This window comes from Mastigoproctus giganteus, unplaced genomic scaffold, assembly GCF_048544385.1.
Source record: "Mastigoproctus giganteus isolate SK-2022 unplaced genomic scaffold, ASM4854438v1 scaffold_15, whole genome shotgun sequence".
NCBI lineage: Eukaryota > Metazoa > Arthropoda > Arachnida > Uropygi > Thelyphonidae > Mastigoproctus > Mastigoproctus giganteus.
The window spans coordinates 1,560,968-1,576,547 of record NW_028328292.1 but is presented as its reverse complement, the minus strand read 5'-3'; the positions used below and the strand labels follow the sequence as shown (position 1 = coordinate 1,576,547).

At 38.2% G+C, this 15,580-nt stretch overlaps 1 protein-coding gene across 1 annotated transcript in view; it reads right to left on the bottom strand.

Annotated features, from left to right (window-relative positions):
• Positions 1-15,580, bottom strand: part of D12 (YEATS domain containing 2 homolog D12) — a 52,881-nt gene that overhangs the window by 6,362 nt on the left and 30,939 nt on the right. Inside the window, exons 5-6 of the mRNA XM_090389377.1 lie at positions 10,527-10,627; positions 724-889 (exon numbers count right to left, since the gene is read on the bottom strand). Of these exons, the coding sequence (XP_090245503.1) occupies positions 724-889; positions 10,527-10,627 (267 nt within the window). The remainder of the gene's footprint in view (positions 1-723; positions 890-10,526; positions 10,628-15,580) is intronic.

Below are 15,580 nucleotides of genomic sequence, written 5' to 3'. Positions count from 1 at the left end.
TTACTGATTCCCCAGATGCTTACGTGATGACTAGTAGACACAACATGAATGTCTGTATTTTTCTCTGCTGTTTGTGTTTAGCTGGTGAAATCAAAGCATTATGGCAAGATTAGACACCTGCTGGCATCTCACAGCGACAGGTGTCACACCGATATCACGTGGGAATTAGAGTTTCCTAGATGAAAAGTACAATTTTGTTCACCTGGCACCTGTTAAACACCAAACAAAAATTTAATGTCTTGTAATCTGTAGTATATCAAAATGAAAGCAGAAAATACTGTATAACCAGATAGAGAATATTGGCAGGCAAAGGTACACAGGAAGATTTAATTTCATTTACAAATTTTTAAAAAATAACAGAAAAATTTTAAAAAGTAGCAGCTGTCAAACAAACACCATGTTAGCAGCAAAAGTAAGGAAATTTTTTGATTAAAAGCAGAAGCCCTGAGTAGGGCTTTTACTTTTATTTATTTTTTTAGCTTATTTATTTGTTGCAAAGGTTAATACTTTATTCTATAGAAAAATTAAAACACTGTTAATGAATCTGATATAGTATTATCACAAGTTTACTTTTCTCTCATTTCTGGGCAAAAAACCATTGATGCTACAAAAAAAAAAAAAAAAAAAATAGATCACATTCAGAATCATCATATCCAAATTCATTAACTCCAATAGCATGGTCATCTAAATGAAAAAACAAATATAAACAATAAACAAAAATACCTGCCTTATTTCAATAACATCATTTGGCCTATAGCTTGGATGAAGAAAGAATCGCACTTTACAGACATGGCATTCAAGATGTGGATTTGTTTTGTCACCCCTCACATAAATCATCCACTTATGTGTAGACTGATTATTTTCTTCACGTTGATCGGATGGAATGTACCTTTTAAGTTGAACACAATTATTCATTTCAAATATTGTGACAAGTCCAGTTTTTTAAAAAGTTATATGAAGTTTTTCTTAAAATTGTAACTCTGTACATTAGTTTTAATAATACTAATAACACACATACACACAGTGATCACTGAATTATGACCACCTACCTAATACCATGTTGAGCCACTGTTTGCACTGATAACTGCCACTATTTATCTAGGCACTGACTCCACTAGATGTCTGATGATGTCTATAGGGATTTGCAAGGCTTTCCACAGTGCCAGAATAGATGATGGTTGCGTGTCGATACATCTCACTTCCCATTCCAAAACATCCCACAGGTATTCAATTGGAATGATTTGGAGGCCAATCAAGATGGATGATTTTAGTGTGTTCCTCGAACCACTCATGCACAGTGTAGGCCCCATGCCATGGCACATTATCGTCTTGGAAGACTCCATTTCTATCCAGGATAAAATGCAACATGGTAGGGTGGTCTCTTAAGAGCGTGCTACTAGTAGATCTCACCAGTGAAATGTTGGCCCATAACATGCCAGGGGACATAGTTCTTCCCAGCAAAACATGCTCTATATTAAGCAACCACCGGCACATGTCTGGATAGTGGGCCCCATACATGAAGGAGGGCATATTTTGAACTTGTGTTGTTTACACTACACATGAAGTCAGTGTTGCCCTAGGTATTTGGATTCATCTGACCAGCACTTGTTTCCAGTCCTCCAGTGTTCAACCAGCATGCTGCTGACACCACAGCATTCACCACTGATGATGAGGGTGTCTCTTGGGTTGCCTGCTGTGGAATCCCATTCATTCAAGTGTGTGGCACATAGTCAACTGGGATATTGTTTATATTCCAATCCCCATATTTATATTGCGATGTCCACTGTTGCACAATGACCTGCTGTTGAGCTCATATAATGTGCTGCACCCTTTGCTCTCCACAACAGAACTATAAAGGATTACATAAACATCCACCTTGTGCAATCCTTTATAGGTCTTGGGGGGGAGGTGGTTGGATCCATTTGACACCATTCTTTGTACACCTTAACAACAGTGGGCCATGAGCAACTGACATGGAAGCTCCCAAATTCATGCCCTTTTGAAACTTTGTGATATCTTTGATATGTCCTATAACTGCTACTTTATCACTCTGATACTTGCACAACCAGATAAAAATTACCACTGCTCTGGTGTACGAAACTGTTCAGCTTTTTATACTGCAAGCTATGCCACATAGTCTATTAAAGATCACGTGGTGGCAATTCAGTGATCACTGAGTGTATATACCACTTCGCAATCTAAAAAAATTTAAACTAAGTAATTCAGAGTAAGTCACGATTAAGTACGCCTTCCTTATATACTTATTAAGTGCCATAGCACAGAATTACATTTGAAAGAAGAAAAAAAAGTCCTACAAATTAAGCTATAGTCATTTCTCGATTTTCATGATAGACACAATTCTGTAAAGTCCATATAAATTAAAAATGTGTAAAGTAAGAGTAACTTTTCCTATAAAAATTAAAAGAAAGGATGGTTGAATGTAAGGGCCAAAATCAATGCATAGGGTTAACTCCAAATGACAGGCAATTACACACACACTTATTGAAGTAAAACATGTGTTGAACTGTACAAATATATTTTTAATTTATTAAATTAAATGTGCATCAAGAGAGAAGGTTTAGAGAATGAAGTTACAAAACAGAACTGCTATGCACTGTTAGACAACAGTTTTTATTTTGTTACTGAATTTCAAAGGTTTCATTTCACACTAATTTTGTTAAACCTAAGGGAAGGCTAAGTCAACAATTATTTTTATATTTAATTGTTTTGTTACAACATACAAGATGCCATCAAAATAGCTGGGGACTGACTTTATACTTTGAAATTTTAAAACTGCATGACTTGGAACTTGTTGAGAAGTTGCATAAGTGCAACAAGCTGTTGACTCATCTGTACAGTAACACATGAATTACTTCTTTATCTGCAGTCAGTCTGAATTAGTGCACATTAAACAGAAGACATTTTATGTGATTTGTCACATTTTAAAATTTGTCACATTTTAAAATGTGTAATTTTACTGAGCAGTAAGTCTGTATAAAATTTTGTTCAAATTAGGGAATAGTGTAATGAAAAACTCATGTAATGTTAAAAATAGCTTTCAAGGAAGATGCTATGTGTCATTCAAAGATATTTCAGTAGTTCACAAAGTTTAAAGAGGGTTGCTTATCCATTGAACATGACACTCACTATAGCTGCCCTTGAACTTCAAAATCCAATGATTCAATTGCTTGTATATAGTGTCAAGGAAACTTTGAACGAGATCATCTGAATAGCTGGTAAGTTTAAATTGCCAAATATTAGGTCAGTCCCCAGGCTTTTTAATCATACATCATAGAAAATATAAAGTTACAATTTAATACAGACAACCCCCGTATAACGCAGTACTTCTACAACATGGTTTCACTCTAACACACACGCTTCTTGATTACACCGGGGTTCGAACCCATCACCACCAAATACGGAGGATGCGGAAAGGTCAGGGAATGACCACCGCATATCCCGGAGCAATATGGCCTTAGTTGCTAATGCTCCTAAAAAAAAAACCAAATAACACTCTAACACAATTAATAAATTGCGGCAATCCTCGCACAACACTGTACTTATATAACACGGTTTTGCTCTAACGTGGTAATAAAATTTCAGCAAACCTCGCATAACAGGGTATTTTTGAGCTTTCGTGCGGGGAAAACCCTGCTATCATGTTGGATGTAATTTTTCAAAATGTCCACTCTTTTTGAATCCCCGCTGTTGACTCGCTAGTCAAAAAAAATTATTGAGAAATCCCTGTTTTTTTTTTTTGTTGAGAAATCCCTGTGTTAGATTCTGTGCTATTGAACTTGTGGAAAAATCTAGATTTCAAAGTTTTATTATTATTGGATAGCTCGACAGGCCATCCAAAAGATTTAAGTCATCCAAATGTTAAAGTTATGTTACTACCACCACAGTTGTACTAGGTTAATACAACTTCTTTCATTCAGCCATTAGATCAAGGCATTATATCCACCTTTAAAACTCATTACATCAGAAAATTATTACAATGGATTTTGGAAAAAATTGATTCCGAATCTATTGAAGTAATGGAGGCATGGAAACATTTCCCAAATGTGGACTGTATCAGAATATTTATACATTTATATTCACAGCTTTATTGCTCAAATAAGTAAAACCGTCAACGTTAAATGCATGTGGAAAAATGTATGGCCAGAGTCAGTTCGTTCAGGAAATATGGTCGAACCAGCAGAAAATGGAATCGGTGCGATAGTAGACTTGCTACGTCTGTAGGAGGGGAAGGTTTTGATGATATGACTACCGAAGGCCTCGTGGGTAGCACAGTTGACAGAATTTCTTTATATAATAAATGAATAGGCGCATTATAGCCAAAGTAGCTTATGCGCCATCAAACCCCCATAACAACAACAGTTGATAGAATCGCCCTCCTCCTCCTCCTCCTCCCCACACCGGATGGAAAAGACCTGAGTTCGAATCCTGTTGATGACATGAGGAAATTTTTATGGGTCTTTTTCACAACGTGGCTGAGTTAGTTTGGCTCAGGAGAGGGTAGGATGGTTTTTCTCCCGGAAACTCGGGTTTTCGTTGATCAAAACAGAAAATCAACCTCAGGACACACAATTTATAGACAATATACGCAGAGCAATATGGCCTTAATCATGATGTTCCTAAAAAAAAATCCTAGGTTAACACAACTTTTTTTCTAATCTTAGGTTAATACAACTTTAAAAAAAAGTTGTATTAACCTAAGATTAGAAAAAAATATATATATGATTATTGAAGACATTCAAGAATTATTGGTAGAAAAAGATGCTGGCGAAGCGGATTTTGAGGAAATGGCAATGGAGGTACAACCAAATCAATTCAGAGAATGATAATGATAACGCAGATGAAAATTTTCAACTTCTAAATTTTACACAAAATAGCATATGGGAAGGCATAAAGTTATCCGAGCAATTAGAATCTTATTTTTTGAATGCAGATTCTTGAATGAAAGGAGCCCAAAGTTCAAAATGGGGCTTCAAAATTGCTTAGTTCCATATGATGAAATTCACAAAGATTTATCAAACAAAAGCAAACAAAACCAGATTACTGATTTTTTAAAGAGAGAAAAAGATACACAAAATTTAGAATGGTGTATTTTTGTTAGCTTTAGAAACATAACCCTCCTTTTTGTACTTTTCCTTAGTCCCGTATAACACACAATAGGAACCTAACTACCTTGTTATATGAGGGTTACCCGTATTAAGAAAATATAGTTACAATTTAAAATATCAATTAAAGAGAAAATTGTAAACATCGAGCATACCATTCAATACATGACATAATGACCTTCGTGATCTTCAGCTATTTTTAGTGAAAATTATAATATCGATAAATGAATAAAATCAATAAAATAATATCAAAACATGTACTCTGTTTATAAACATATAAATTAAGAAATGGTATACATTAATGTTAGCCAGGCCAAACCTGTTTGTTCATATGTTGGTAAATATAATATGAGGGGATATCAAAAAGGTCGTACCCTGACCTAGATAAAACATCAGTAGGTTTGTTATTTGTTATTTGGTTTTTTTAGGAGCATTAGCAACTAAGGCCATATTGCTCCGGGGATATGCGGTGGTCATGGGCTCGAACCTCAGTCTAACTCAAGAAGCGTGTGCAACATTGCTGCTCCTGCCCACCTGGCTATGGAGGCACCACATCAGTAGGAAGATGCTGTTTTTAATATAAGTTGTCTACATATTCCATAACTAACATGTGAAATTTCATTTCCATAGGTGATCGTACACCAGAGGTGGAGCCCAGAATCTGAGGAAGGACATATGGCTGACAAAGTGGAGTATCGCGCAGTGATCAAGTTCCTGCATTTGCAGGGCAAGTAAGCTCAGGAAATTGACGAAGAAATGTCCATCCTATGACATTGTAAAAAGTGGAAACAGGAGTTCCAGCACGGTCATATAATTGTCTTTGACGAGCCAAGAGAAGGAAGGCCATCAACATCCACAGACAGAGAGATGGTTGCAAAGGTTGAGCAGCTGGTGCTGAGTGACAGACACATGACAATTCATTTCATTGCAAATGCAGTGGGAATTAGGTAGGGGTCTGCCCACAGCATTTTACATGACCATCTGCACACGTCTAACGTCTCCGCACGATGGGTTCCAAGATTGATGACGCCTTTGCAGAGGCAATGTCGAATGCAATGTTCTTGCCAACCGTTGTATTTGTGTAATGCAGATTTTGAGAACTTTTTTGATCGGTTGGTGACAAATGCTGGGTGTGCCAGTATGATCTGGACACACGTCAAAGCAGTGGTTTTGATTTGTCTCAGGAAGTCGTCAACGAAGTGGAATCGTGGTTTCAGACAAAAAGTGCAGACTTCTATAATCAAGGTATTAAACAACTGATCCATAGATGGGAGAAATGTGTTACTATACATGGAGAATACAAAGAAAAGGATTAAAGTTACTGTGAAATTTCACCTTTCTAAGGCTATTATTTCTAGGTAAGGGTATGAACTTTTTGATACTCCCTCATACATTCTTAACAGGATTTTAATTGTATAAACAAGATTTAAAAAAAAATAAAAAATACATATACAGTAGTGGACAAAAAAACTGCATCACCTTAAAAAAAGTAACATTTGTAATGAAATGTATAAGATATTGTTTGATTACAGTCATTTTGTTTGTCACAAAGCAAGGGTATTGCATCAGATAATGCTTCTATTGCACTAGACAGTAATTGCAAGGATCACCTTAAAAAAAGTAACATTTGTAATGAAATGTATAAGATATTGTTTGATTACAGTCATTTTGTTTGTCACAAAGCAAGGGTATTGCATCAGATAATGCTTCTATTGCACTAGACAGTAATTGCAAGGTATTGCATCAGGAGTTTCAATAAATATGGCATTGGAAGGGTATACATCAGCAGTTAGTATCCTGTTATGGTATAGTATCCTTAAAAAAAAAGTGTAGCTGTTGCTCTGTCCCAGGAAAGGCTTTCGACACGTGCTATTGCTGATAAAATAGGCTGCCACTAGTACCCCGGTTGCTGAAATTAAAGCATGAAACCAGTGATGTGAAGAGAAGACCTGGTTCAGGCCGTTAAGAGAGTGACTACGACTTTCCAAGATCGATATTTGAAATAGCTATGCCTTCGTAATCGCCACGCTAGTGCTCCTGATCTATAGCGATATGTCAGAAGGCGAAAATCAGATGTATACCATCCTGCCTGCATAACACTGACTGTTAAGTTCCCCGCCAGTCAGATGGTCTGGAGATGCATAACAAGCAAAGGGGTAGGGCAAATTAAGTTTATTAAAGGAACGGTGAATGCAGAAACCTACACTGCTTGGAGGAGTGCCTGAAACCCATTTTTTCGACAGGACTCAGAACCTTGCCACACAGCAAAATTGGTAAGTTTTATGCTATTTAGATTTAATGATGAGTCTGTCTTGTCTCACAAGGCTTAAAACATACTTACACCAATGTTTTCCCTCATTTTCCTTCCTTAAGGTGCAGTCACACCACAGAAATGCTGGCATTACAGTGTTGAACTGGCCAGCAACAGTTCAGATTTGAACCCTATTGAAAATTGCTGGTACATAATGTCGTCTAAAATTGCTCAGAAGAAGCCAACAAGTAAGATTCAGATGAAGGAGAGCATTGTAAGGGTGTGGTACCACAAAATTGGGCACCCGTATATCCAGAAGTTGATTAACTCTATGCCAGATCATTGCAAGGCTGTAATTGCAGCTCGAGAAGGAACAACAAAATATTGAGGACTTATTTCGCTGATTCACAGTACATAATACTACTACATTAACTTTATGATTTCAGCTTGTACAAAGGGTACTAGGAAAGTTTTGCAATACAGCTTTGTTTATTTAATTTTTTCAAAGTAATTTCCTCTACATTCAATACACCTCTCCATCCTCCGAAACCAATCTTTAAACCAGTTCTGCCAAGTTTCACTAGGGAGTAAAGCACACTCGTTGTCCCAAGCCCGTAGAAGGTCCTCATCACTGGAAAACCGCCTCCCTTTTAGCTTCATTTTCACATGTGGGAACAGTGCAAAGTCACAGGGAGCAAGGTCTGGACTGTAGGGAGGGTGCTCGAGAAGTTTCAGTCCTGTCGTGGTCAAATATTCGGTGCAGGCTTTGGCGCGGTGACCTGGAGCATTATCGTGATGGAGGTACCAGGTGTCCATTCTTGACTTTGGCCGCAGGTTCTTCATAGATCCAATGACTTTAGGCAGGCATTGTTCAGTATACCACTTAGCTGTGACTGTCTTCTGCGTGTCCAAAACGACACATTCCACAATTCCACTCGATTTGAAAAATACAGCTATCATTTTCTTCTTTACAGATCGGGATTTTCTGAAAATTACGGGTGTGTCGTCATCATCAAAGACCCAAACTTTGTTTTGAGCCTTGGTTGGCAGATTGTAATAGTACAGCCAAGTCTCGTCACCTGTCACGATGTTGTTCACATACCGAGATTGTCCCTTATCAAACTTTTTTAACATCTCCCGGCACCAAGTCACACGTCGTGTCATCTGCTCTTCAGTCAGTTGATGCGGCACCCAGAGAGAACAAAGTTTCTTCACGTGCAAATGATCTTGCAGAATCGAACGAATTGCTGGTGCATTTAGGCCCAAAGTATCCTCTATCTGTTGGTAGGTCACTCGCCTGTTTTCGTCAAGCATTTTCCTCACAGCAGTAACGTTTTCCTCCGTAACTGACGTTCGTGGCCTTCCCGGCCTCTCAGAATCCTCCAGAGTGAAATTTCCCCTTTGGAATTCTCTATACCACCTGAATATCGTCGTACGATGTGGACAATCATCATCTAGTGTGAGTCATTTCTTCTAAGCATTGGTCTATGGTTAAACCACGCAAGAAATTATACCGCAAAACTGTCCTTATCTCATTTCGTGACCACGATGCCATCGCAAGCACTTTACACTCTCACTACTAATAACTGAGTAATAAATGAATAATAAATGAATAACTGAGCCCATCGACTTGGCGCGGCGGCTACTATGCATGTATGAACATGTCTCAACATGCAGCAACAAGCAGCTTCCTGTAATTCATTGTTGCATCATATTGCAAAACTTTCCTAGTACCCTTTGTACATGTAAATGCAATAAAATGTATGTTTGGTTGTCATGACTGCCATTTGCATGATTTCTCATAATTCCATTAATTATGCATTTTACCCTTTGGGAAGATATTTATGGCAATATTAGGTATATCAGGTGCAGTCTTTTTATTGGATTTCATTCACAGAGATCTATATCCCATCTAACAAATGCATTTTGAACATTTCTGCAACCCACAATGCAGTGCAAAACACATTATTTGCAAAATTCACATGTGATGCAGTTTTTTTGTCCACCACTGTATATATATATATTTTTTTTTTATTTTATTATTTTTTTTTTTTATGTTTACCCCAAACACGAGAGGTATTAGAACCTATAGTACTTAGTACCGTGCTTGGGTTAGGGTTGAAGGAGAAGTATGGGAGGAGAGGGATGCCGGAAACTTTGCTCTAGAGACTAAACATGGGTTTCACCACTTCAAGCCTCCAATAAGCAAAGTGGTGGTATTTCACCGGTTGATGAAAGCCATCTACCACCTATAAATATATATATATATATAATCTTATTTTTTTTATTTTTTAAACTTAATACCAATTGGATAAATTGGAGAAACTGCATACAACTGGAGCAATTTAATAAGAATTTAGAATATAAGTATTATGGGTGAAAACTATACCCATGTGGCCAAAGGGACACATGGGTACACAGTAAAATTAAAATGATGATGTAGCTAATTATTGATATTTGGATACACTGAATGGAACTGAATGGATATTTGGATACACTGAAATTAACTAGGGCTAGCTCCAATCAATATATCCCATCAATAAATTAGCTGAGGCTATCTGTTTCTGTTTTTCATTTGCCAGTTATTCTAGGTTCAAATATACTGAAAATTTACTGCTAATATTCTATCAATTTAGTTAATTCTTTAAGATAGCCTCAGAAACAGATAGCCTCAGCTAATTTATTGATGGGATATATTGAGTGGATCTAGCCCTAGTTAACATTCCATTCAATGTATTCAAATATCAATAATTACCTACATCATCATTTTAATTTTACTATTTTATTATAATATATGTGTTTATTTATAGGGTACAACAAAGAAGTCCAACTTAGGTTATCTAAATACTTGGCCCTTTGGTCGCATGGGTATAGTTTTCACCCATAATACTTATATTCTAAATTCTTATTAAATTGCTCCAGTTGTATGCAATTTCTCCAATTTATCCAATTAGTATTAAGTTTAAAAAATAAAAAATAAGGTCATATACAGATGTAATGTTCAATCTTATTTTGATGGCATTAATCTGTTCTGATACTCTTTTTCTATTTCTATTCCTCATATTCCACATTCTTCTACATAATTTCACATATAAATATATATATATATAATAATTACAACAATGATGAAAATATAAAATAAATTTACTTACTTCGATATATTACCAATCACAATTGTGCATTTTTCCTTCATTCTTGGTGCTTCACTATGAATGCCATCACTAGTTTGTTTAGCATGTATCACATTTTCTGTCTGAAAAATAAATTAATAAAAAAACTAAATGCCACACACACTATATATATATACATATATATATATATATATATATATATGGTTAATCTTCATATATTAGGCTTTCTCAAAATTCAACCAGCTTTTGCAACTTTTAAATTTAAAAAATATTAAGAAAGATAAAAACTTCTTTAACTATTCTAAATTATACATTACCAGAGGAACTTTTCAAATTCAGCATGCTTTGCCAATGCTAATGAAACTCATGTAATGACATGATGCCCATTGATAATCAAACTAAGTACAGAATGTGATGCTGGAAACTGGAAATCATTTTGGCAACTTCCTTGTACGTACATTTCTTGATTCCAAGCTTCACAATTACAGCAGACTGCTTACATCAGGTAACCTTCCCATGCCTGATGGAGCAGCAGCACAAGAAAGTTTCCCAAACATGACATTCTAAACCTTATCTTGCTTGCTTTAAAATCTATATAATGTTCAGTCTGAATGAAAAAATCTGTCAGGTGGAGTTGATTATCAACAAAGTGCTCAATCATATTGTAACATGATTTACAGCAAAGTTGTAAATGGTAATATAATTTATGATAGCCACTACACTATCATAAATTATATTACACTAGTTTTTTGTGCTAAATTCATAGAATCTTTGAAGCTTATGATGAACATAGTTAATATACATAGTCAATATTTCTGATAAATAGTTAATATGTACTGGAGCAGTGGTTTTCATCTGGGGTGTGTGGCACCTTAGGGTTTAAGTTATTTAAATTTATTTTTCTTTTTTAATTTATATATTTATTTCATTATAAAAAGGTGTAGGGTATTTTTTAAATTTTGTCGTGATCTATAATTGATGTTTATTTAGTACCTCTATATAAATAATAAAATTATTATATATACACCGATGAGGCAAAACATTATGACCAGCAAGTCATTATGCAAATCGAAGCAACTGCAGGTGAACTACGGCACGTGTGCTGGTCGGGACACAATATAAAAAACACCTGATACTAAGCTCCGTTAATCAGTGTTACTCGTTCTTCAGATGGGAAAGCAGCAGATTTAAGCAAGTTCGACAAAGGCCAAATTGTAATGGCCAAATGACTGGGTCAGAGCATATCTGAAACGACATGGCTCGTGGGGTCAGCCTTGGTTAGTACCTACCGAAAGTGGTCCGGGGAGGGGGAACCCATGAACTGCCGGCGAGGTGTTGAATGACCAAGGCTCATTGATGCTTGAAGGCCCTCCCGGATGATACATAGCAACAGAAGGGCAACTGTGGTGCAACTCACCGGAAATTGGAATGCTGGTGACAGGAGTAATGTGTCACAACACGCAGTACATCGAACCCTGCTGAAAATGGGGCTGTGTAGCCACAGGTCGCTCCGAATGCCCATGCTAACCACGGTTCACCAGTGACAGCACCTACAATGAGCACGCCAGCATCGAAACTGGACCTTGAGTGATTGGAAGAAGGTTGTTAGTTAGTTAGTTATTTGGTTTTTAGGAGCATTAGCAACTAAGGCCATATTGCTCCAGGAAATGCGGGTCATTCTCTGACCTTTCCTCATCCTCCGTATTTGGTGGTGACGGGCTCGAACCCCGGTCTAATCAAGAAGTGTGTGTGCTACGCACTGCTGCTCCTTCCCACCTGGCTACGGAGGCGCCGGAAGAAGGTTGTCTGGTCCAATGAATCACGTTTAATGTTGCACCATGTGGACGGCTGGGTACATGTGCATCGTTTACCTGGGGAAGTGATGGTGCCGGGATGAACCGTGGGACGAAAACAAGCCAGTGATGGCGGTGCCGTGCTTTGGGTGATGTTCTGCTGGGATACCCTGGGTCCAGCCATCCATGTGCTGGGCATTCTGATGTCTACCACCTACCTAAACATCACTGCTGAGCAGGTACATCCTTTTGTGGCAACTGTCTTCCCCTCTGGCAGTGGCAACTTTCAGCAGGATAATGCGCCATGCCACACCGCCCGGATTGTTCGAGACTGGTTTATGGAACATGAGGAAGACTTCCAGGTATTGCCCTGGCCTCCAAATTCCACAGACTTTAATCTCATCGAGCATCTGTGGTTTGTGTTGGAAAAGCAACTCCAATCTAAGGCATCTCAACCACAGACCTTACAGGAGTTAAAGGATCTGCTGGTTACGTGTTGGTACCAGATACCACAAAAAACATTTAGAAATCTTGTAATGTCCATGCCTCGCCGGGTATGAGCTGTTTTGGGTGCACGTGGAAGACCAACATCATATTAGGTAGGTGGTCATAATGTTTTGGCTCACTGGTATATATGTAATTTGTATTATGAATTGTAATTTTGTTTACAGTTATATTTTTGGAATAACTATCATATAACATATTTTTTTAATATTATATATATACATATATATATATATATATATATGCAGGGTGTCTCAAAAATATTGGTACAAATGTTTAGGGGAGGTAGGTAACATAGGAACATACGAATTGCATAGAAACCCAAACCAGAAACGTCACCATAAGTCGGTAGACGGCGCAGTAGTCGGCGCACGAAGAGCATGCATAAATATACGAACTGTGAGCTTGCAGACATGCACCTAGTGTATGGATTAGCAGAGGGCAATGGACGAGCTGCTCAACGGATTTATGGAGAACGCTTCAAAGACAGACATGTACCGGACCACCTTTTTTATGTGCGTGTGCTTCAAAATTTGTGCGATTATGGGTCATTTAGAGGTAACAGGAGTAGTGCGGGCAGACCACGTTCGACACGAACTCCCGCCATGGAAGAAAGTGTGTTGAATGCCATCCAGAATAATCCTACTACCAGCACACGTGCTGTTGCCTCTGTCTTAGGAGTGTCTCGTTCAGTGTACAGCGTGTCTGGCATGACAATTCCTTACACCCCTTTCATCTCCAAATGGTTCAATTACTGCTCCTCCAAGATCATCCTGCACATGTGGCTTTTGCGCAGTGGTTTCTCCAAGAAAGTGTTCAAGACTTGAATTTTCCAGCCTATGTTTTGTTCACGGATGAGGCTTATTTCACTCGGGAAGGCTTATTCAATCAGCACAATGCTTATGTGTAGGCTCACGACAACCCACACGGTGTGCGCCCCCATGCAGCACAACATCACTTCGCAATAAATGTGTGGGCAGGTATGGTCGGTGACTGCTTAGTCGGCCCATACCTGTTACCATCCCGCATGAACTCCGCTAAATATCGGATCTTTCTTGAACAAGTTCTACCAGGGTTACTTGACGATGTTCCAGCAAATGTGAGACGCAACATTTGGTTTCAACATGACAGGGCGCCTGCCCATTATGGAAGGGGTGTTCGGGATCATCTGAACAGGCATTTTGGGCGTCACTGGATTAGCCAGGGTGGACCCGTTGCCTGGCCCCCACGCTCACCTGATTTATCAAGTCTTGATTTCTTTCTGTGGGGGGGCCCTCAAATCTATCGTGTATGAATCGCCTGTGGAGACGGAAATGGATCTCGTGGCAAGACTCGTCTGTGCTGCTGCTACTATCAAAGAAACTCCAGGTGTGTTCGACCGTGTCCGCCAATCCATGCTGCGTCGGTGTCACGCATGTATCGCGTCTCATGGTGGAACCTTCGAGCATCTGTTGTAACATCATGAAATGCATCCATCTCGTACTCCATTGTTAATATTATGTCAAATAAATGTTTGTCACTAATTACTGTCTTGTGTCATTTCTGCTTCTTGTGCCTCTGCTACCACTTTCCCGTGACGGTTCCGGTTATGGGTTCCAATGCGATTCACATTCCTTTAGATGTTACCTACCTCCCCTAAACGTTTGTGCCAATATTTTTGAGACACCCTGTACACACACACACATACAGAGAATCAGATCTAACAAGCAGAAAATTGAATAGGGGTGCCTCAAAATAAAATAAATTACTTAGGGGTGCCGTTATTAAAAAAGGTCAAAGCCACTGTACTGGAGTCTTAGAGCCACTATACATAGCAAATACAGTGTAATTGAAAAGTAGCTTCAGAACTATAAGTGTTTGTAAATGTGTTTACTACAAATCAACATATGATGTCGGTGGTATAAATAGATAAGAGTTAAATTTGGAATTTATGTGCTGATTTCTTACTGATTGATAAGTATATCGCCCCTCCTGCAGCATTACTGCAGTGTGAACAGAAATTGTAACATACAGCAGTGCAGAAAGAGGAATTCATTTTTTGAATGGAAGCCAGTTAAACAGAAATTTCCCACAAGGTTACTGTGAAACCAGCAGGCTTACTGCTGGTTTCACAGCAGTAGTTGTCGCACAGCAATAGTGGCTGTATCACTGTAAGTGATACAACCACTAAGGAAGTAAGAAGTTTCATCCACAGTTCACAAAAACCAATGTACTGGGCCAGTATAGAACTTGATGTACTGCATCAAACAGTATGAATAACATTGCATAAACCATTGCATGTAAAACCATACAAATTGCAGATGGTACAAGCCATAATGGCATGTATTATCAGCAACTTGTATGGATACTTTCTGTGTGGACATGTTTATTAAGGTGGCAGAAGATGAATGCTTATGTCATTTCCTTAAATTTTGTTTTTAGTAAAGAGCACTTGTTCTACACCACAAGCAGGGTGAATACAAACAGTGTGTGTGTGGGGGAGGGTAAAAGGCAAATGGCTTTGGAACACATCCAAAGCAACCCCAAAGTTATCATGTTATGCATTGCAAGTTATAGAAAGGTGTAGTGGCCTGCTCTTCACAGAAAGAGCAGTTGCTAGTTTGCCCAAGTAACAAGATATGTTGATGGACTCTCCAATCCTACAAATTTGGAATGATTTAGGCAATAATGTGATCTACCAACAAGGTGGTGCACTCCTCACTTTCATAATGATGTTTGAGACTTTTTTGGAGCTCCACTTTCCAGGTCAACAACAGGGTATGCAGGTCCAATTGTATG